This window comes from Diceros bicornis, chromosome 26 (assembly GCF_020826845.1).
Source record: "Diceros bicornis minor isolate mBicDic1 chromosome 26, mDicBic1.mat.cur, whole genome shotgun sequence".
NCBI classification, from domain to species: domain Eukaryota; kingdom Metazoa; phylum Chordata; class Mammalia; order Perissodactyla; family Rhinocerotidae; genus Diceros; species Diceros bicornis.
The window spans coordinates 21,737,420-21,760,694 of record NC_080765.1 but is presented as its reverse complement, the minus strand read 5'-3'; the positions used below and the strand labels follow the sequence as shown (position 1 = coordinate 21,760,694).

The 23,275-nt window shown below is 42.4% G+C and overlaps 1 protein-coding gene across 1 annotated transcript; it reads left to right on the top strand.

The window, feature by feature from the left end:
- The first annotated feature begins 9,709 nt into the window (after positions 1 to 9,709).
- KCTD13 (potassium channel tetramerization domain containing 13) lies at positions 9,710 to 23,143 on the top strand. Its single transcript, XM_058569667.1, has 6 exons — positions 9,710 to 10,112; positions 11,444 to 11,613; positions 19,060 to 19,149; positions 19,239 to 19,291; positions 19,980 to 20,175; positions 22,343 to 23,143. The coding sequence occupies exons 1-6, from the start codon at positions 9,869 to 9,871 to the stop codon at positions 22,577 to 22,579; spliced, it is 990 nt and encodes a 329-aa protein (XP_058425650.1). The 5' UTR covers positions 9,710 to 9,868; the 3' UTR covers positions 22,580 to 23,143.
- The last annotated feature ends 132 nt before the right edge of the window (positions 23,144 to 23,275 follow it).

The following is a 23,275-nucleotide window of genomic DNA, read 5'->3' as shown; positions in this document are numbered from 1 at the left end:
TTGATCCATTTTGAGTTAATTTTTGTATATGGTAAATTAGGGGTCCAACTACATTCTTTTACATGTGGATATCCAGTTTTCCCAACACAGTTTGCTGAAAAGACTGTCCTTTCTCCATTAAGTGGTTTTGGCACTCTTGTTGAAAATCATTTGACCATATGTGTGAGGGCTTATTTCTGGACTCTCTTTTGTATGCTATTGTTTTATATGTCTAGCCTTATGCTAGTATCACACTGTTTTGATTACTATAGCTTTGTAATAAGTTTTGAAATCAGAAAATATGAGATCTCCAACTTTGTTCTTCTTTTTCAAAATAGTTTTGGCTATTCAGAATCCATTGAGATTTCATACAAATTTTAGGATGGATTTTTCTATTTCTGCAAAAAACACTGTTGGGCTTTGATAGGGATTGCATATATCTGCAGATCAATTTGAGTGGTATTGACATCTTAACAATATTAAGTCTTCCAATTCATGAACATGGGATATCTTTCTATTTTGGGGGGTCGTCTTTAATTTCTTTCCACAACATTTTGTAGTTTTCAGCATGCAAGTCTTTCATCTCCTAAGTATTTTATTCTTTTTGATGCTATTATAAATGGAATTGTTTTTCTTAATTTCCATTTTGCATTGTTCATTGTTAGTATATAGAAACAACTGATTTTTGCGTGTTGATTTTATATCCTACAACTTTGTTAAATTTGTTTATTAGTTCTAACAGGTTTTTTTGTGTGTGACATCTTTAGGGTTTTCTACATATAAGATCATGTCATCTATGAGTAAAGATAATTTTACTTCTTCTTTTCCAATTTGGATGCCTTTTAATTCTTTCTCTTGCCTAACTGCTCCGGTTAGGATTTCCCGTACTATGTTAAATAGCAATGGCAAAAGTGGGGGCATTCTTGTCTTTTTCCTGATCTTACAGAAAAAACTTTCAATCTGTCACCATTGAGCATGATGTTAGCTATTGGTGTTTTTCTTTTTCAAGTAAGAATCATCAACAAACATAAGTATATCAGGTATGTACAAAAGACTCTCTAGATGGTCCATGCAAAATTTGACAGTTCTCTAACAGAGGAAAACAACCACGGGCTAGGGCCGGCCCCGTGGCTTAGCAGTTAAGTGTGCACGCTCCACTGCTGGCGGCCCGGGTTCGGATCCCGGGCCCGCACCGATGCACCGCTTCTCTGGCCATGCTGAGCCCGCGTCCCACATACAGCAACTAGAAGGATGTGCAGCTATGACATACAACTATCTACTGGGGCTTTGGGGGAAAAAATAAATAAATAAAATTATTAAAAAAAAAAACAAAAAAACAACCATGGGCTTCTCCTTCTTCATGTAAGAAAAGGAGGGTGGCTGGATTTATAGGGTTGCAGTCATGGACAGTGATGTGTAAAAGGAAAACAATGATATTTCATAGGCAGATAGGCCACCAGCCGAGAAGCGCTGAGTGTTTTAGAAGAGTCTTTAGACTAATTACAGTTAGTACTACTAACTGTAGACTAATCTATAGTTAGTAGAGACCCTAGAACTAAATTAAGGGAAAGTTTCCCACATTCTGCTATTGTTGCTATAGCTCTTACACGAGGTAGATATGCCTTGGCTACTGGATCTAATGAAAGACTGAAATAAAGAGTGGGCCTCTGATGACCCCATGTAATTAACCAATACCCCTAACGCTTGTTCAGACTTTAAAAACAAAAAGGAAAAGGGGCTTATGAATCTAAAATCCTGGAAACAGATCTTTTTGTAGATAGTTATCACACCAGTCTTTGGCTTAAATATAATTATGCTTTTTTTCACTTGAAAAGTATGTAATCATTGATAGATATTTATATTAATATACTTTATTCATGTGTAAATAACTTAGAAAGATAAATTCTCTTTTTGATTTATTAGTTTTTTAAAAAATATGAGTTTAGTACACAAAAGAGCTCTCATAATTGTTCTGGATTAATTAAAGTTTGGAGAATTCCAGATAAATCTAATTATTCCTATTTTTTCTTTTATAGAGTAAAGGAACAGATCTTTGTGTTACCTAATGGCCAATTTAGGAAATCCAAAGATAGTTTAGGCATAAAAAATATCCAAATAGTTTTATTCATCTAAATTTGGGGAATGAATTCAGGAAAGGCAAAATCAAGAATAGTTGTAGAGGAAACAATATATAAGTAATAAATATCTAAGAAAAGAAATATTTATAGGCAATGTTGTAAAAATACATACCAATGAACAATGGTCATTAGGAACTTAACTTTTTTCAAAAATAAGGAATCTTTTCGAAAATGATTTAAGAGTATGTCAAAACACACCAAGAGTTAACAGGATATTTTGGTGACAAAAATGTACCTCTATTGAGGGCACGTGGGGAGGGAGGAGGGCGAAAGGGATGATTAGGCACATGTGTGTGGTGATGGATTGTAATTAGTCTTTGGGTGGTGAACATGATGTAATGTATGTGGAAATAGAAGTATAATGATGTACACCTGAAATTTATATAATGTTATAAACCAATGTTACTGCAATAAAAAACAAAAACAATTTGAACGGTAAAAAAAAAAGTACCTCTATTAATCTGGGCATAAAATAACTTAATCATTTCACTGGGGGGAAAAAGCCCAAATTCTCATTTCTCTCCTTTTATATATTATTCATGTAACAATTTTCAGTAAATGATTTATTAATATATCTTTATATATATGTATTTAGGCATACCCAGATACATCAATATACAAATAGGTAATAAATCAAAAGCTTTAAGACATAATTAACTTAGTATATTAAATAAAACAATGTATTTATCATATTAAATTTACCATCTTGATAAATCATAACTCTCTTAAAAAATAGAAATTATAACCATTATTTTATATTCATATTCTTATTTTATATTGTACCTCTGTAATTATTATACCTAATATAGTCAAACATTTATATTAATTACCATCTTTAACCAAAGTAACTGACTTTTTTTTCCAGAAATAAGGGAAAACTAGAGGACAGAAAACCAAGAATTGTTTAGCTATTTTTTTCAATGAGCATTCATTTAATACTACTTTAACAAATTATGGTGGCAAAAATAAACAACTGTATAATATCATCCAAAAGCATTGTATATTTTATTAATCTATTGTCATTCTAAGAAATAAAGGTAAAAGTTATGTTTATGACCAATGTTGTGTATTTGTTTCTTACGTAGAAACTGTAAGGCATCTAAAGATTATTTATTAATTAACTTAATCATTTGTCTAAAGTCTTAAAATTAGTTAAGTTTCTGAAAATTATGAATTTTGCCAACACGTTAAATCCTTATGATTTGTAACATTGCAAATATTTCACAAAATTAAGCCTTTTAAGAGGATATTTAAAAAGACATCCATTATTATCATTTATTTTAGTTGAATACAACTATATATTTTTCTTTAAGTCATATGTTCTACCAAAGATTTAAAGAGGAATTAATACCAATCCTTTTAAACTCTTCCAAAAAATAGAAGAGGAGGGAACATTTCCTGACTCATTTCACAAGGCCCACATTACCCTGATACCCAAACCAGACAAGGACAACACAAGAAAAGAAAATTATAGGCCAATATCTCTGATGAACACAGATGCAAAAATCCTCAACAAAATATTAGCAACCAAACTTAATAATATATTAAAAGAATAAGACACCATGATCAAGTGGGATTTATTCCAGAGATGCAAGGACAGTTCAACATCCGCGAATCAATCAATGTGATACACCACATTAATGAAGGATAAAAATCATATGATCATCTCAATAGATGCAGAAAAGCATTTGACAAAATTCAACATCCATCATGATAAAAACTCTCAACAAACTGGGTATAGAGGGAACTTACCTCAACATAATAAAGGCCATATATGACAAGCCCACAGCTAACATCACACTCAATGGTGAAAGCTGACAGCTTTTCCTCTAAGATCAGGAAAAAGACAAACATGCCCACTCTCACCACTTTTATTCAGCATAGTAGTGGAAGTCCCAGCCAGAGCAACTAGGCAAGAAAAGGAAATAAAAGGTATCCAAATCAGAAAGGAAAACTATACGTAAAACTATATGCAAGTGACATGATATTATATATAGAAAACCCTAAAGACTCCACCAAAAACTGTTAGAAGTAATAAAAGAATTCAGTAAAGTTGTAGGATACAAAATCAAAATATAAAGTTCAGTTGTGTTTCTATACACTAACAGCAAACTATTGGAAACGGAAATTAGGAAAAGAATCCCATTTACAATTGCATCAAGAAGAGTAAAATATCTAGGAATGAATTTAACCAAGGAGGTGAAAGAACTATACACTGAAAAGTATAAGACAATGATGAAAGAAATTGAAGAAGACACAAATAATTGGAAAGATATTCCATGCTCACAGATTGGAAGAATTAATATTGTTAAATTGTTCATACTACCCAAAGCAATCTACAGATTCAATGCAATCTCTATCAAAATTCCAATCCCATTTTTCACAGAAATAGAAAAACAATCCTAAGATTTGTACGGAACCACAAAAGACTGAATATCCAAAGAAATCTTGAGAAAGAAGGACAAAGCTGGAGGCATCACACTTTCTGATTTCAAACCATATTACAAAGCTATAGTAATCCAAACAGTATGGTATTGGCATAAAAACAGACACATAAATCAATGGAACAGACTAAAGAGCCCAGAAATAAACCCACACATATATGTTCAATTAATTTATAACAAAGGAGCCAAGAATATACTATGGGAAAAGGATAGTCTCTTCAATAAATGGTCTTGGGAAAACTGGACAACCACATGCAAAAGAATGAAACTGGACCCCAATATTACACCATACACAGAAATCAACTCAAAATGGATTAAAGTCTTCAATGTCAGACCTCAAACCATAAAACTCACAGAAGAAAACATAGTGGGTAAGCTCCTTGACGTCAATCTTGGCAACAATTTTTTGGATTTGACACCAAAAGTAAAGGCAACAAAAGCAAAAATAAACAAGTGGGACTACACCAAACTAAAAAGTTTCTGCACAGCAAAGGAAACCATCAACAAAATGAAAAGGTAACTGATAGAATGGGAGAAAACATTTGCAAATCATATATCTGATAAGGGGTTAATATCCAAAATATATAAAGAACTCATGCAACTCAATAGCAAAAAAAACCCCAAACAATCCAATTAAAAAGTGGGCAGAGGAACTGAACAGACATTTTTCCAAAGAAGACATACGAATGGCCAACAGGTACGTGAAATGGTGCTCAACATCACTAATCATCAGGGAAATGCAAATCAAAACCACAATGAGATATCACCTCCACCTGTTAGAATGGTTGTTATTGAAAAGACAAGTGATAACAAGTGTTGGTGAGGATGTGGAGAAAAGGGAACACTTGTGCACTGTTGGTGGGAATGTAAATTGGTGCAGCCAGTATGGAAAACAGTATGAAGGTTCCTCAAAAAATCAAAAATAGAAATACCATATGATCCAGCAATTCCACATCTGGGAATATATCTGAAGGAAACCAAATATCTATCTCAAAGAGATATCTGCACCCCCATGTTCACTGCAGCACTATTTACAATAGCCAAGACATGGAAACTAAGCGTCCATCAACAGACGAATAATAAAGAAAATGTGGTATATGTAAAACGGAATATTATTCAGCCATAAAAAGAAAGAAATCCTGCCATTTGCCGTAACATAGATAGACCTTGAGGGCATTATACTAAGTGAAATAAATCAAACAGAGAAAGACAAATACGCTTTGATATCACTTATATGTGGAATCTGAAAAAACTGAACTCACAGAAAGAGAAAACAGATTGATGGTTGCCAGAGGTGGGGGGTGGGGGGTGAGGGAAATGAGTGAAGGCAGTCAAAAGGTACAAACTTCCAATTACATATAAACTTATATATATAAACTTTCAATTATAAATAAGTTCTGGGGATGTAATGTACAACATGGTGACTATAAAAAAAGAAAAGAAAAAAAGATAAATTATATATGAAAACCATGAAAATTTACTTAAATTATAGAATATATATGTAAATATTAAGAAAGTTTACATCGTTTGAAAACTTACCCTGATCTTGTACAAACCGAAATATTGTGCTGGCATTATTTTTACATGGCAAATTAAAATTTAAAGACACTGGATCATGCTAAAAGCTCTTCTTTTATCTTGGAACTAAGGTCTTTTCTTACCCTGTAGCTATAATAACAAAGCCTGTTACATAAATATACTTTTCAGTGCCCATAAAGGAAACATATACAGTTTAACAATTCTTTTAGACAGTTTGACAGTTTAACTGGACTAGTTATTCCTAGAGTGCACACATACCACGGAGTAATAATTATTATTTTTTTGCTGAGGAAGATTAGCCCTGAGCTAACATCTGTTGCCAATCCTCCTCCTCCTTTTTTTTTTTCTTGAAGAAGATTAGCTCTCAGTTAGCATGTATACCAATCTTCCTCTACTTTATATGTGGGTCGCTGCCACAGCATGGCTGACAAGTGGTGTAGGTCTGTGCCTGCGATCCGAACCCATGAACCCAGGCCACTGAAGTGGAGCACGCCGAACTTAACCACTATGCCATGGGGCTGGCCCCTAGAATAATTTTTTGATTAGTTAATCTTAAAGTTTTCCAAGAGAGGGAATGGATAGCAAAAAAATTGAGAGGAAGCTACTTCAGACAAATATAAAATTATCACTCTCCAAAGCTAATCAATGTTCCCTCTGCAAGGACAGGGAAGACAGTTTAAACACAGTAAAACAGATTTTGACATATACATACAGACACAAAAAGAGTGACATTCCAGCTCATTTAAATAATAACTCAGGCACTTGACAGTTTAATAGAGCTGTACAATTAAAAAGTCAGCATTTAATAACCTACAAAGTACAGAAATGAAATATTGCCTGTGTTAAACAAAATAATCTCTCTTTCTGACACACAAGACAATCTCCTCATGAGGGTTTCTTCCTCTTTCGTTCTGAAGTACCTTTAAATAAACAATTTTGTTCTTGTCAGAAGTTCCCCAAAATGGCCACTGCAATTTCAAATTTGTCCCTAGTGAAATTGTGTCAGTTAGCGATATAAGGGTACAAGTTAGTCTAGTCATGAGAAAACATGAAAGCAGCAGCTACTTGGCCCAGTTTTAGTTAAGATGAGCCACCATAAGGATGGTGCTGTGCAACCTTGTACCTCCAGAACTTGGCCAAAGGCCAGTCGTCATTGATCAGGGGCCAGAGAAAATGTCCTGATCTGGGCAGAAGAAATGAAACAAAACAATTCTCAGAGACACAGACAAAACTCGGGAAGAAGTCCTTATAAAGGTTGGAAATGATGATCCGAGCCAAAGTTTATCCAAAGGACACTGGTCTGAGGATACCTTCTGAATTTCACAGCCTCTGGGGCCGGGTGGCGGTTGGACAGACTTATTGGCTCTTGGTTGATGGAGCAATTTGTCTGGTTAATTCTGATAACAAATGAGACTCCAGCATGCTAACTAGTTACATGACCCCCCAAGTGGTTGGCATCCCCAACTTCTTAGAGGGACAAGTGGTATTCAGCCACAAGAAACTGAGCAATAACAGGTCTGTGATGGCCTTACACATCTAGGGCTGCAAACCTGTCCTTTCCCTATAGACTTTTCCTCTTATAGACAAACAAAATTCAAAACACTAGACAAGAGGACAGACCATAGAAGCCGGTATAGAAGGCCAGAAAACAATTTCACCAAGGAAAAATAAAAATCTGATTGGATAACCAAAAAATCCAGGGGGACCATATTCCAAGGAAGACAAACAATCCCAATACTAAAGGGTCTCAATGAAACATCAGAGCTCAAGTCAGCGAGAACTTACGTCCCAGCCATGGGCAGGATGGACCTCAAACAGAGACACAAGGGGTCTCAGATGTGCACATTATTACTAGTGTCAAGGGTCCCAGTCCAAGGCAGTGAGGGTTTAAATGAATCTCTTTGGCTGGTCCATTTCTGACAATGTTCTCCAGCCAAACACCACCAGGAACACACCTCTGGTTGAACAAGGGAGACCGCACATCATGGGGAACCCATCTTGGGCATCTCAGGAAGCACATGTTAGAAAGCTTATGTTATTACAGGATTTGGGCTTGTTAGGTGATTTTCTAGGAGGATTCAGGAAAGCGGAGATTTGCTCTAGGTTGGATGCTGTCAGGAAGTGGGGTTAATTCTTTTTGGTTATCTTAATTCTTATCTAGAAATTAGGAGGAATGGATGGGGCTAAAGCTGTACTTGGTAAAGAAGCAGCAGTCACTCAAAATGTCGGGGAGGAGGTTGTGTTTGGTCATTTCTGTGGTTTGGACAATGTGTTCAGATATGCTTATGGACATGATTATTTCTCTCAATCCACCAGAGAGTGACTTTGATGTTGGTGTTCTCTGAAATTGTTTATGCTCAACAGGACAACACTGCAGCCTAGCTGATAGTGCCAGGTGGGCTTCCAGCAGCACCAAGGCTTCTGGAGGGAGAGTGCAAATTAGCCTCCAGCTGTCACAAGCTGCTTTTCTCTTTTTCACCAGCTACACTTGAAAAATAAGAATTGGCCACTCCTTTGGTAGAACATGAGCTCTCCACCAGACACCACAGGCTCCATTACCCCCCAATACCTAATAACTGGCCCACCCCACTCATTTACACTCCTACATGTCCCCTGCAGGCATTTAAATTCACACCCCTCACTAAGCACAAAACGAAGCAAGCAAACCCAGAGGGAAGTAGCTTGCCCAGGATCACCCAGTGAACTGGTGGCAGGATGGAAACTACAACTCTGACTCTGTGTTTCCTCTTCCCTCCAGCAAATCTCCCTGGTAGGCATTAAAGTCGATTGTTCAATCTCTGATGTATCAGCTTCTAAACTGGATGTAGATCGGGTCAGATAAACGCACTTCTCACCACACTTTGTCAACAACGTGTACCTATCTTTTTTTTTTTTTTCAGGGTTGGGTATCTCACGGCAGTAGCTGGGATTCTAAGACCTTTGCTCAGCCACTCCAGCCACCCTTGACATTCTTTCTGCTCCTCAAATACACCGAGCGTGTTCCTGCCTCAGAGTCTGTGTATTTGTCTTTCCCTCTGCCTGGAACTGTCTTCCTCACACCTCCACGTGGCTGCTTCTTCTCTGCTTCAGCCCAGAATCACCTCCTCAGAGAGGCCCTCCATGACAACCTTACCTACTCCCACCCTGCATGCCCTAGCAGTACTGCCACCTCCCCTGGGAGGGCCCCCCCCCACCCGCTTTGGCCTCCTTTGCGAGCTTCCCCTGGTGCTTTGTTCGAAGCTCTCCTCAGTCTGTCGAGTGCGTGGCGCTGGGAGGCGGGAAACCTTGCCCAATCCCCTGCCTCTCTGGGCCTCAGTTTTCCCTTCACGCCCGCGAAGCGCCCCGAGAGCGGAAAGCCAACCACGGGGCGGGGACGTCGCTTTCCACAGCAGGCAGATGGCGAGGCGTCTCCTGGAGCTGGTCTCCGGTACTCTCCAGGCCAGTGCACCGCACAGAGCCCGCAGCAAGTCTCCGCCGCAGTCTGCGAGCGACCCCTCAACGGGCCCAAGGCCACTACGCATGCTCCGCACTCCCCCCCCCCCCCCCGCCCCGCGAGGCCCGGGCGGGACCTTGATGCGCCTGCGCAGCTGCTCGGCCCCGCTTCCGGGCGTGCGGGCGCGATGGGGCTGAGGGCGGGTGTAGATGAGTAGCGGCGGCGTGTGGGCGTGCGAGCCCAGCGGTTTGGCCCTAGAGCTCGGGTCCCGGGGTCTTCGGGAGGGCCAGGGGGCGCGGAGTGCTTAGAATCGCTGCCTGCTGCCACCACCTGGCATGTCGGCCGAAGCCTCGGGCCCGGCGGCGGCCGAGGCCCCGTCCCTGGAAGTTCCTAAACCCTCGGGTCTCGAGCCTGGCGTCGCCGCCTACGGTCTCAAGCCGCTGACGCCGAACAGCAAGTACGTGAAGCTGAACGTGGGCGGCTCGCTGCACTACACCACGCTGCGCACCCTCACGGGGCAGGACACCTTGCTCAAGGCCATGTTCAGCGGCCGCGCGGAGGTGCTCACGGACGCCGGAGGTACGCGCGCCGCCCTCGCTTGAGCTTCCTCCAGCCTCCAGATCCCCTTCCTCTAGTCTGTCGTCGCCCCGTCTCCTCATGACCCTTCTCTCGTCTCACTGCGGTCCAGTGAACTCATTCTCGCCTCCTCCGGCCCCCACATCCCATCTCATCGTCTCATTCGTAATCTCCCTCCTCCCCCAGTCTTGACCCCCAGCAATAACCAGCATTTACGGAACCTCCCCTAACTCGGCCAGGCGCTGCGGTAAGGGATTCAACAGATCACCTCGGAATTTTCATTACCGCTCTCCCCTAGTTCTCCCAGTCTTCACCACTGAGCTCAAAAGACTTGGAAACCAGCCCTGCTGCCAGCAGCATCCTTCCAGGCAACCTTCATCCGTTTTTTCCAGCTGCCCAGCCTTTTGTTCCGCTAACTCAACACCGCTAACAACCAGCCTGGAGAGTTGGCGGATCTTGTCTGTCTCTGTGTTCCCCTAACCCAGGTTCCTGTACCCTCTAGGAATCCTTCTGTAAATGCCGATTGTAGCAGGAGAAGGCTGCTTTGGGTTTGCCAGGGACACCAGACTGGAGGGTGGACAGTTCTCCCTGGCAGGCGAACCTTACCTTCTTGGAGTGCTACATTCAGGTTTGGGCCGCGCATGCCCAAGTGGAAACTTAAAGGGTTTTTTTTGAGGCGGGGTGGGGGGGGGGATTCAGAAGGTGTAAACAAGGATTGTAAGAGCAGGAGAATAAACATTTGGGAGGTGGAGCTCAGTCTTCAAATATCTGAAGGTGAAGAATTTATTTGTTCAGTAAGTATTTGTAAGCCAGTTAGTGCTGGAGATACTTTAGTGAACGAATCTGATAAGATTAGCCTTATGGAGTTTGCTTTTTCGTGAGGGCAGGGTGAGAACAGTAAGCAAGTAAACATACAAAAAAAAATACGTGTAATTCCAGATATAGTAATAAGTTCTATGAAGAATATAAAGGGTAAAATGGTAGACAACTGGAGGGTGGGGTAGACATTTTAATTAAATAGATGGTCAGAATTAACACAAGAAGTTAGAGGTTTATTGATAAGGTAATCTGTAAGAACTTTCTCATGATGAGAACCTTCTCAGTGTAGAATAGACTTGGAAGAGAATTAATTCTCTGTGGCTGGATATGTTGAAAAGGGGCCTTGGGAGAACTCACTGGAGATGTTTTAAAGGGATTTTCTTGGATATGGGGGAGGTTTGAGATAGATCAATATTCAGACGTGTAGCTTTGAAATCCTTTTTTCATAAAACTGTAGTAGCTCCATGGTCCCCCAGCAAAGCCATCCTTCTTCCTGCCTCTCCCCACCCTACCAGGTTGGGTGCTGATTGACCGGAGCGGCCGCCACTTTGGTACAATCCTCAACTACCTGCGGGACGGGTCCGTGCCACTGCCTGAGAGTACCAGAGAACTGGGGGAGCTACTAGGCGAAGCACGCTACTACCTGGTACAGGGCCTGATTGAGGACTGCCAGCTGGCACTGCAGGTGAGGGTCCCTCCCTCGACTCCTGAGTCCGACCCCTATGACTGGAGAGCTGCCCAAGCAGTTAGATATTAGGACATTAAAAAAAAAAGGGAATATGGGGTACTATTTGGAGAGGCTGCCTTTGGTCTGGCCCTGACTAGCCATGACCCAGAGAATTTAGGGGTACTGTCCTCTGTGTCCCTGCTGCCTCAGGCAGGGCCCCCCTCACCACCACGTGCCAAGACTACTGCAATAGTTAAATGACTGCTCTCTCTGCTTCTTGCTGTTCCTACCCAGCCAGTCTAGCTGTTACACCACCACCTGAGTAATGATCCTTGAAAACAATCCCAGTTTACTCTTTCCCTTGTTCAGAAATCCTAAATAACTCCTTTGTGCTGCTAGGGAAAAAAATCTAAATTTAAATTGGAATATAATGATCTCCATGATCTGGTCCTATCCTGGGAGGCAGCATTCCACGCCCTGCCTCCCAGGGGGTTTGAAAATTTTTTTTTTTAGCAATGAAATCTCATATAAGCAGAGCTGCTCCCAATAAAACAGGGTTGGGGGTTCCAGAGCCCCACCTGCTGGGCTTCTCTTCTGTGGATCTCTTAGGGTTCTGAGGAGAAGAGCTTGGAAAGCCTAGCCAGGATATATGGGTTAAGTGTCACCTCTGCCACAGCTGACTGAGTGACCTTGAGTGAGTCAGTTCCTACCTCTGGCGTTCTGTCCTCGTGTTCCAAAAGATAGGGAAATGAGAAAAATATGTACAGTGTAGTGAGTTTTACATAAAGCCTTTTATTCTGTTCAGTTTTTACAATGTTAAAAATGTTCTTTCATGATACGATATTAATAGGAGATTATAAGTTTCTTTTTTGATGCCCTTTATATATTAAAAAGTGGCTACTATGAACAACTTTCTGTTATCTTGGAGAGTACTTATTGGTTCTTGAAATCCAAAAATATAGAATTCCTTTAGGAAATATCCATGTTTTTCAAACTTTTCGACTTCATACCATAGAAAACAATGCATTTTATACTCACATACATATAACTGAAATAAGAGTTTCATAAAATGATACTTTTAGTGAAATACACTCGATATATTGTTTTCTTTCTTTTTTTAATGCTGTTTGAGACCCGTTAAACTTTTTTCATGACTCATTAATGGGTTACCACTTGCAGTTTGAAAAACATTGAACTAGATGATCTTAGAAGTGCATTCCTGCTGTATAGTTTTACATTTATCTAATGTTATCTCACATCCACTGTGTGTCAGGAGCGATTCTGCAGTCTGCTTGTACATACATCTTGTACCCCTGTTGGACATAAAAAGAAACGTGAGGGAAGTTGGGGATGCATCCAAGGTCAAAGAGCCAGTAAGCAGCAGAGCTCAGATTCATCCCCAGGTTATCTGACTCCCAGGTGCAACGCTTTTTCTTCTGTGCTCCAGCTGCCTCCTATCCAGGTTTCCCTGAGATCATTCCCATCCCACCCTACTCAGCTACAATTTGCCTGTTTGTTTGGAGGTTTTTGTTTTTAAGATTTAGATACAGAGAATTGAGTTCCTCATATTCCTCAGTGTATGGCACTTAATCATCGTTGATCTATGCAAATCTTTTCTCTCTTTATTTTTTGTCTTCCCAGTCCCCTGCGTGCTTCCCTTTTCCCCATAGGTACCCCTCCAATTTTAATGTTTTGACACATATGCTTGGATTATGTTTGCATCCTTGAAAAGCTAAAGCATTGTTTTGTATACGTATGCATTTTAAATTCCCATAAATGGCATTGACCTATGGGTCATGTGTTCTGTTTGTTCATTCAACACTCTTTGCGATCTATTCATGTTGCTGTATGTACATTTAGTTCTTTGCTTCTAACTGCTGCACAGGAATCTATGGTGTGCATTCACCATATTTTATTTATACATTCCCCTGGGGCTGAAGACCTAGATTGCTGCCGGCTTCCTGCCCTCACAAACAGAGCAACCGTGAGCATCCTTGTACGTGTGGTCTTGTGGGTCCTGGGCCAGGGATTCTCATGATTGTAGTTGGGAGTGGAATTGCTGGGTCATAGGACACATACAAGTGAATTTCAGCAAGTATCATCAGATTACTCTCCCGAATGACTGTAGCACTTTATACTCTTGATCAACAGTGCATAAGGGATCCTGTTTCTGCATATCCTCGACAACACATGGCATCATCCAGCATTCTGATTTTGCAGATCTGATTGGTATAGAGTGATGTCATTTTAATTTGTATGCCTCTGATTAATAATGAGATTGAGCATCTTTTCACACTAGCTTTTTTACTTTCCCCTTCTGTGAATTTTCTATTCAGATTCTTTACCAAATTTTCTGCTGAGTGTCCTGTCTCTTTCTGGTTGCTTTGCAGGAGATCCTCGCATATTTTAGTTTAGTTCCTGGGGAGAATTAAGCCCTATTACCCTGAGGCATGTATTGTACGTAATAAATTAACTCTTCTCCTATGCATGTAGAATGGCACTTTTTACCTATCATCCTCTGGAGAGTTGAGAAAACAGGTACTCATATCATTTGCTGGGTTTTGAGATTCAGGTGAGGAACCCCAGTTGAGAAAGTCTGTTTCAGATAATGATTTCTCGTCAGTTTTAGATGTTGCCAATATTTTCTCTTAGAATGTCACCTCTCTGTGGCATCTGTTGTTGAATAGAAATCTTTGATTTTTTTAATTATAAATAACCATTTATTGTTTTTAAAGCAGTATATATGTATTGTAGAAATTTAAAAACCACACATAATAAAAAAAAAATAAAAGCACCAAATATCCTTCCAGGTCTTTTTGTGTATGTGTGTGTGTTTGCCAAAATCGATCATGCTGTATGTTCTGTTTTGTATTCTGCTTTTTTTGTTGTTTGTTAATAATTGCCATCTTTCCATGTCAATAAAATTTTATCCTATGTAACATCAAGGGCATGTGCAAATTTTTCCGTTTGTTCCAGAAATGTCTTTTATAGCTGGTTCATGTAAGTTAGGACCCAATCTAGATCCTTGCATTATGTCTGGTTGTTATGTTCTTTAAGTCGCTTCCAACCCAAAACAGTCCCTTTTTTCTCATGATGCTGACTTGTTAAAGAGACCACCAGTTGTCCTGCACAATGACCCACTTTCCAAATTTGCCTGGTTGTTTACTTGTGGTATCATTTGGTTTGTTACCCTATCCTATCCTGAGTTTTCTGTAAACTAGCTGGTAGATTTAAAGGTTTGATATTAAACATTTTGGTTAGAATACATTTTAGGTAATGTTATATGTTTCACATTGTGTTATATCGAGAGACCCGTTATGTTGCTAATATGATCCGTTGTTAGTGATGCGCGGAATTGGCCCCTGGATTCAGGTGATGATGGTTTAGATCCCTCCATTATAGTTACATTTCCTTGTTGCCAACTATAAAGTAATCTGTGTGATGTTATTTAGGCACTCTATGAATGGCAGTTATCTATCAACCACACACCAATTGATAATCCTTGCCCGAATCAGTAATTTCATTAGGATTGTAGAATAATTATGTTATAATTCTATCATTCCTTCAACATTATTATGTGGGATTATGTGTAAAGTCATGCTTTCCATTGTCAGCTGGAGAAATTATTGATTTTAATGTGGTCAGATTCCTCTTTTTTTTTCCCTAACGGTGTATCATTTTTAGGGTCTTGTGTAAGAAATTTTTTCCTATTCTACATTTTTTATTAGTTTTAAAGTTTTCCATATATGGGTCTTTTAATCTAATTCACTTTTGTAAATGTGAATTACAAAGGGATTTAACTTTTTTGTCCTACATAGAGTGAGCTAGTTTTCCCAGTGCCATCTACTAAACAGTCTGTGGTACCCAGCATCCAGGATGGCCACCAGCGATTCTTGCCTTCTGTTTTTCAGGCTCTTGTTTAGTCCCCTCCCATGAATAGGGCTGACCTATGTAACCAGTAGGATGTTGCAGAAATGATAGTGTGTGACTTCTAAAGCTAGTCATAAAAGACACTGCAGTTTCTGCCTCCCTCTTGGATCACTCACTCTGGGGGAAGCCAGCTGCTGTGTGAGGATACTCAAGCAGCTCCACGGAGAGGTCCACTTGGTGAGAACTGAAGCCTCCTGCCAGCAGTCAGCACAAACTCCCAGCCATGTGGGTGAACTATCTCAGAAGTAAGAGGATCTACTTCCCAATCAAGTCTTCAGGTAACTACAGCCATGGCCAACAACTGGACTTCAACTTCATGAGAGACCCTGGGCCAGGACCACCTAGCTAAGCCAATGTCAGGTTCCCAACTTCTAGAACTGTGTGAGATAACAATTGTTTATTGTTGTTTTAAGCTGCTAAGTTTGTAGTAATTTGTTACCCAGCAACAGGTAAGATTTTGGTATCTGGAGTGGGGTTCTGCCATAATAAAAACCTAAAATATAGGAGTGGCTTTGTAGCTGGGAAGTACGCAGAAGCTGGAAGGACTTTGAGGACAGTGTTAAAAGCCTCAAGAGCTTTTAAAGAGTCTGTTCGTAGAAGTCTGATGACCTTTGAGGAGGCTGCAGTGAGGAAAATGTTATTGGAAAGTGGTGTAAAGGGGATCCTTGTTATGTGGTGGTAGAAGTTTGTCAACATTGTTTCCTACAGGAATGTAGAAAGCAGAAAACATACCTAATGGACTGGGTGATCTCGCTAAAGAGATTTCCAGACAGAATGTTGAAGTTGCCACCAGATTTCTTGTTGCTTACAGTAAAATAGAAAGGAGAGGGTAAGCTCAAGAAAAAACAAGTTGAACAAAAAGAAGCCAGGAATTACTGACTGGGTTTGAAAATTCCCAGCCTTTCAGACAACAACTGATGTTAAAATTGACAAATGGCTTCCAGGCAAAGATCAAATACAAAGCATTCTCAGTAAAACGTGGTCTAAAGATGAAGTGGAGATTCTGATTGTAAAATCCTTTGTAGAACCTCAGAAATAACCGAGAAGATGCCTCAGAGAACCATTCAGTCAAATAATAGCACTTCTAAGAAGCTTAAGGGTGTTACCCGGCAGCAGTCTCAGCTGAAGCCCAAAGTAGAGAAGAGCTTATCTCACAAAGATTTGTGGGAGTGGCTTTTGTCTAATGACCTGAACCCCAAGACACCCATTAAGTTTTTAAGAGAATTATATTGGCAGAAACACTGCCAGCTTGGACTGAATGGGACAGAGACAGTGCAAGAGGAGAAGAGGCCTTTGGACCCCCAAAGTTCTCAGGCTAAGGAAACTGTGGAGCTGCAAACATAGACTATCTTTCATGGAAAAGGAAGAATGACTCAGTGCAGAGCCAAGAGCCATAGAGCATCATTCCTGGACAAGAGTAGGTATCAGAGCTCCCAGCATTTGTCCAGCTGGATTACAGAATTTCTTTGAAGCAGTGACTTATATGTGCCTCTTGTCCCCCCCTCTCCTTTTGAACAAGAGTGTCCTAGTGGTTATCCTAATGCCTGTTCCGCCATTGCATGTTGGGTGTGTGGAAGAGATAACTTGTCTCTTTAGTTCACAGGTCTTCAGATCAAGAGGAAGTGTACTTAAGGAGCTATAGTTAAGGCACTACACCCAAGGAACCTCATCCCCACCTGGACCTGATTTAGATGACAAGATTCTGTACTTCAAGCTGATGCTATAATGGCATGAGACTTTGGGGAATCTTGGGAGGGGGTGAGTGTTTTGCATATGGAAAGGATTTGAATCAGTGGGGGCCAGAAGGTGGATATGGATCCAGCCTCCAAGGCAGTCCCCAATGATTCTTGTGCCCTAGTACTCATTCCCTTGTGTAGTTTCCTCCCACATTGAATAGGGCTAACAAAACTAGGTCATAAAAGACATTGAAGCCTCCACCTTGCTCTCTGTTGGATTATTTGCTCTGGAGAAACCAGCTGCCATATTTATGAGGACACCCAAGCAACCCTATGGAGAGATCCAAATGACAGAGATCAGATGTTTTTTGCAAATAGCCCACATGAACTTGCCAGCCATGTGAATAAGCTTTCTCAGAAACAAATCCTCCAAACCCAGTCATGCCTTCAGATTACTGCAGCCCCAGCTGACTTGACTAAACCTCATGAGAGGCTCCATGCCAGAACCACCCAGCTAAGCTGCCCCTGAGTTCCCGACCCACAGGAACTGAGATAATAAATATTTATTGTTGATTTAAGCTGCTAAATTTGGGGACAGTTTGTTACACAGCAATAACCAATACACACTCCATACTTTCCCCACTGATTTGTGGTGTCCTCTTTATAAACATCAGTTCTCATATATGCCCCAGTCTGTTTCCAGGTCTCTGTCATGTTCCATTGCTTTTGTTTATTTCTACACCAAAACCACACTGTTTTCATTATTATGGCTTTGTAAGATATCTTTGTAAGATATACCTATATCTGGTAGGGTAAGTCTCTCTTCTTGGCTCTTTTTAAAAATTGACCTTAGTAGACTTTTATTCTTCGGTATTAATTTTAGAAAAAGTCTTAGGAGTTTCTCAAAAAAAAAATCTAGACTTTGTATTAGAATTGCACATCTAGTTTTTAGGTTGGGAGAGGTGAGAGGGATTTTGGCATGAAGATTCTGGAAGACAGAGAAGAGGCAAGAAGCCTGTGTGTCTGGTTCTGATTCTGCCTCTAACCTCCCATCTAGCCAGGTTCATTCATTCAACAGATACTTACTGAGCATCTACTATATAGTAGACACTTATTCCCTAGGTAGGAAGAGAAGACCATAAGCAAATATTTTTACCAAAAAATGAGAATGTGAGGCACTGAGTGCCATGACGCAAGTAAACTGATAATGTGAAAAGGCAGAAGTAAAGGAGGCTACTTGAGGCAGAAAGCATAGGGAGGAGGACCAGCAGCCTCTGAGGGGCACTGTTTAGGTTGAGATGGGACTCGCATGAAGGGGCCAGCCATGCGAACAGCCGAGTACAGAGCATTCCTGGCAGTGGGAACAGCAAAGGAGTGGAGGTGGGCAGTGCACAAACTGATGTGCAAAGGAACATCTGCGGGGCTGAAGCTCAGCAGGCAGGGGAGTGGGAGAGAGAAGATCAGAGAGTTCAGGGGCCAGCCTGGTGGCACAGTGGTTAAGTGCGTGCGCGCTCCGCTGCGGCATCCCGGGATTTGCAGGTTTGCGTCTCAGGAGCCTACCACTTGTCAAGCCATGCTGTGGCAGTGACCCATATAAAAGTGGAGGGAGGTGGGCATGAATCTTAGCCCAGGGCCAATCTTCCTCAGCAGAAAAAGAGGAGGATTTGCATCGGATGTTAACTCAGGGCTGATCTTCCTCACAAAAAAAAAAAAAAAAAGAGTTCAGATCCTGCAGAACCTTTTGGACCACTAAGTCTGGATTTTTTCCCAAAGGCGACAAGCAGCTTCTGAAGGCTTTTATGTAGGGGAGTGAGTGACCTTTGGTTGTGCTGTTAACCACCTTCCGCTTCTTCTCCAGCAAAAAAGGCAGAACCTGTCCCCGCTGTGCCTCATCCCCACGGTGACATCTCCCCGAGAGGAGCAGCAGCTCCTGGCCAGCACCTCCAAGGTGAGGCCCCTGAGCCCTGAAGGGTGGAGGCTGGGGGCCTCTCCCTGCAGCCTGACCCCCACCCTTCTCCATCCTCTCTCCCCCAACAGCCCGTGGTGAAGCTCCTGCACAACCGCAGTAACAACAAGTACTCCTACACCAGGTGACCACCTCGGGGCGGGGAGGTACATTGGGTGGAATCCTGGGCTCAAGCACAGCTCTGCTTCTGGCTCAAGGGGAGGGCTATGGCCACACACAGAGGTGAAAAGAATACCTACCTGGATGCAGATTCCAGCTCTGCCACTTACTCACTGGGTACTTTGGACAGGTCATTTTCACTTGTGAGCTTCAGTTTTATGGTCAGTAAACAGGTTCAGGTGAGGATTAGATGATAATGACTAGCATTTACTAAGTGCTTATTTTACAACAGGCATTGCACTAAATGCTTTACATATGTTTACTCACATAATCCTCGCAGTTGTTTCAGGTAGGTACTTTTGTGATCTCCATTTTACGGATGAGGAAATTGAGGCACCAGGAGGTGAAGTAACTTGCCTAGTGTCACTCAGTTAAAAAGCAGAGCTAGGATGCCAAGTGAGGCAGCCTGCTTCCAGAGCCTGCACTCTGGAGGTAGTGCAGGGGTAGCCACTCTGCTGTGCTGAGATTTGCTCAGCAAATGCTGCTTCCTTTCTGAGGCCTGCTTAGCCTGGCCCCAGGGGTGGAGGAAGCTCCCTGCTGGGCACCAAACTCCTGGGCAGGACCAGAGTGCTGGGTATCTGGGCCCCTATGCGAGGGGGAACAGAGGGAGGGAAGACAGTTGTGCTGAGGCCTCCTGGCCCCTTGATCCTCAGCACTTCAGATGACAACCTACTTAAGAACATCGAGCTGTTTGACAAACTGGCCCTGCGCTTCCACGGGCGACTGCTTTTCCTCAAGGATGTACTGGGGGATGAGATCTGCTGCTGGTCTTTCTACGGGCAGGGACGCAAAATCGCCGAGGTGTGCTGTACCTCCATTGTCTATGCCACAGAGAAGAAACAGACCAAGGTCAGAAGGGATTCAGGGCGTGGTCAGGGAGGGCTGTGGTGGTGGGCAGGACCAGGACCAGGCAGCTCAGCAGATCAGGCAGGGATAAGTCCATCACTGGGAGTCAGGAGCTGGAGTTCCAAGTTCTGGGGTCTTAGCTGTGTAACCTTGGGCAAGTCCCACTGTGGGTCTCTGTTTCTCTACCTCTGAAATGAGGGTGTGGGATTAGAGTGGGATTCTTACCCTAGGCCAGTTGAGTTTCAAGGCAATCTTGAAATAGTATGCAGGTTTGGGAGTGTGTATACGTTTTTCTGTATAGAAGGACCATAGTTGTCCTTAGACTCTCCGAAGGGTCCATGACTCAGAATAGATTCTTAAAACCTCAGGACCTTAGAACACACAGATCTCTTAGAACACACTGAGTTTGTAGGTCCTGAGTCATTAACATGGGAATCATCAGCAGATGCTTCCTGAGCCCCTGCTCTGCACTAAGCTCTGCACCAGGCTTGAAATCAAGGTGAATGAAATGCTGAGTAAAGTACAAGCCCTCTGACATGTCATCTAGCCCCTGATGATCTTATCAGCCTGGTCCCTTCTGACCTTGATATGAAAGATGGGCCTCAAAGATCTTGCACGCCTCTAAGCACCCAGTGCTATTTCACACCTCCCTCCCTTTGCACACGCTCTTCCCTCTTGGAATTATTTTTCTTCATCCCTGTCTGCCTAATGAACTTGTGCTTAATCTTTTAAGACCCAAGCCAGGCATCAGTTTCTTTGGGACATCTTTGCTCATGAACTTTCAATCGAACAACCCCAGACAAAGTTGGTCATACTCCCATCTTAGCTAACCATACTATTTATTGTAGTCTGCCAAGGGTGGAGAGTGGGGGAGTGTTTACTTCAGCAGCAAGGTGTTAGTTTCTTAAGGGTAGGGCTGTATCTTTTTTTCCCTATCTCTAGCACTAGCCAGGCTCTTATCATACAATGGAAGCTAAGAGACTTTATTGAGTGCATGAATGAATGAATGAATGTCCCAGCTTCCAAGAAGCTTCCTCTGTAATTGGGAAGACAAGAAGATAAACCAATAGTTAGAATGCAGCTTGTTGGGCCTGCCTGGTGGCATAGCCGTTAAGTTCACACGTTCTGCTTTGGTGGCCTGGGGTTCGCCAGTTCGGATCCTGGGCGCAGACCTACTCACCACTCATCAAGCCATGCTGAGGTGGTGTCCCACAGAGAGGAACTAGAAGGACCTACAACTAGGGTATGCAGCTGTGTACTGGGGCTTTGGGAAGAAAAAAGAAAAAGAGGAAGCTTGGCAACAGATTGTTACTCAGGACCAATCTTCCTCAAAACAAACAAACAATATATTCATAAACTTCCATGAGAAGGAACACACACAAAAAAAGTGAAATTTTTAAAAAAAAAAGAATGCAGCTTGTTAAGAGTTATGTTAGTCATATCCCTCCAAGCCACACGAGGGGAACCCCCAGTCCCCTTTTCAGTTCATCCCTTTCTATTCTCTCTTCATCACTCTGCCTCGTTGCATTGGCCTCCTTGCTGCTGATCTTCAAATAATACACTAAGAGCTCTTACACTTGCTGTTACCTCTTCCCAGACTGCTCTTTCTCTAGTTGTCCACCTGGCTCCTTCCCTCCCCTCTTTTGGCTGTTGATTGAATGTCATCTTCTCAGTGAGGCCTTCTCTGAACTCCCTCTTGGAAGTTGTAACATTCCTGGACATGGCCATCCCCACCAACTTCTCCTGCTGTATTTTTTCCTGTAACATTTATCATCATTATTAGTTTATATTTTATTGTATGTCTGTGCCCTCCCCCTAGAATGTGAACTTTCTGCAGATCTTTGTTTGTTTTGTTCACTGCTGTATTCCCAGTGCCTAGAACAACACCTGGTACAGTGCACTCACTCAGTAGATATTTGTCAAATGAAAGGATACACCAAGAGACTTGGCAGCAAAGGAGAGAAAGCAAATAACTCTGCCTGACTTCAGAGCTGGACCTTGAAGTTTAGTGTGACTTTGCTGAGTAAAGAAGCTGCAGAGAGGACAGTCCAGGCTAAAGAACCTGTGACTGCACAGGCTAGGAGGTGTGGCAGTACAGGAGCAGCTAGGCAGGGGGAGGCTGTGTGACTGGGCCAGAAGGTGGGAGCTGGGGGTTGCTGGCCTTTTGCAGGTGGAATTCCCAGAGGCCCGGATCTTTGAAGAGACCTTGAACATCCTGATCTACGAGACTCCTCGGGGTCCAGACCCAGCCCTCCTGGAGGCCACAGGGGGTGCAGCTGGAGGTGGCGGGGCAGGCCGAGGGGAGGATGAAGAGAACCGAGAGCACCGTGTCCGCAGGATCCATGTCCGGCGCCACATCACCCATGATGAGCGTCCTCATGGCCAACAGATTGTCTTCAAGGACTGACCTTTGACCTTTCTTCCTGTTTTCCTCCTCCCACTGGGACCCAGTCCCTCTCTAGCTTTTCCTCCCCTTCCCAGACTTTTGCCCCGGCTTTGCTGGCCAAGTCGTGGGTCTTCCTTCTGTCCCTTCACTGCATGGTACAGTTCACTTTGGCCCTTTTCCATTCATTCCCACCTCATTGCTAACAACACAGTACATTCCAGCCCCTCCCCTCAGTCAGAGCCCTTCAGAAGGCCTACATTCATTTCCTTATCCCCATCCTGGTCCTGCTACCTTCCCTCACCAGCTAGTTTAGAATGATTTAGAATTCCCTTTCTCTTTTTTTTAGTACATTGTACATGGCAAAGTGTCAAGCCAGCCCTTAATAACACCCACCACATTCTGAGCCGCCTCCTTACCATTGTGCAGGGTAGTTTGCCTGCCTCTTCCTTCCCCCACCATTCTCCCTACCTCCTTAACTTTCTACTAGGCTGACCTGGGCCTGCACCAGCTCAGCCATCTTCTCAATCTGTTTCATATTATTTATTTTAATTTTCTATTAAATTATTGGAATAAAGTTGAATTGAGGGTCTGGTGCTAGCTCCTGGGGAAAGGGCCAGGGAGATGGCTTGTACCTGGCTAGTTGGATGGGAGAAGACCCGAACTCCTGCCCCAAGCCTTTCCCTGGGGCTGGTAGCTGGGAAGAAAGTAGTCAGGAGT

Coding starts and splice junctions, on each gene's coding strand:
- KCTD13 (XM_058569667.1), top strand. CDS start 9,869: ATGTCGGCCGAAGCCTCGGGCCCGGCGGCGGCCGAGGCCCCGTCCCTG. Junction 11,614..19,059: donor ACTGCCAGCTGGCACTGCAG/GTGAGGGTCCCT, acceptor CTTCTTCTCCAG/CAAAAAAGGCAGAACCTGTC. Junction 19,292..19,979: donor AACAAGTACTCCTACACCAG/GTGACCACCTCG, acceptor CTTGATCCTCAG/CACTTCAGATGACAACCTAC.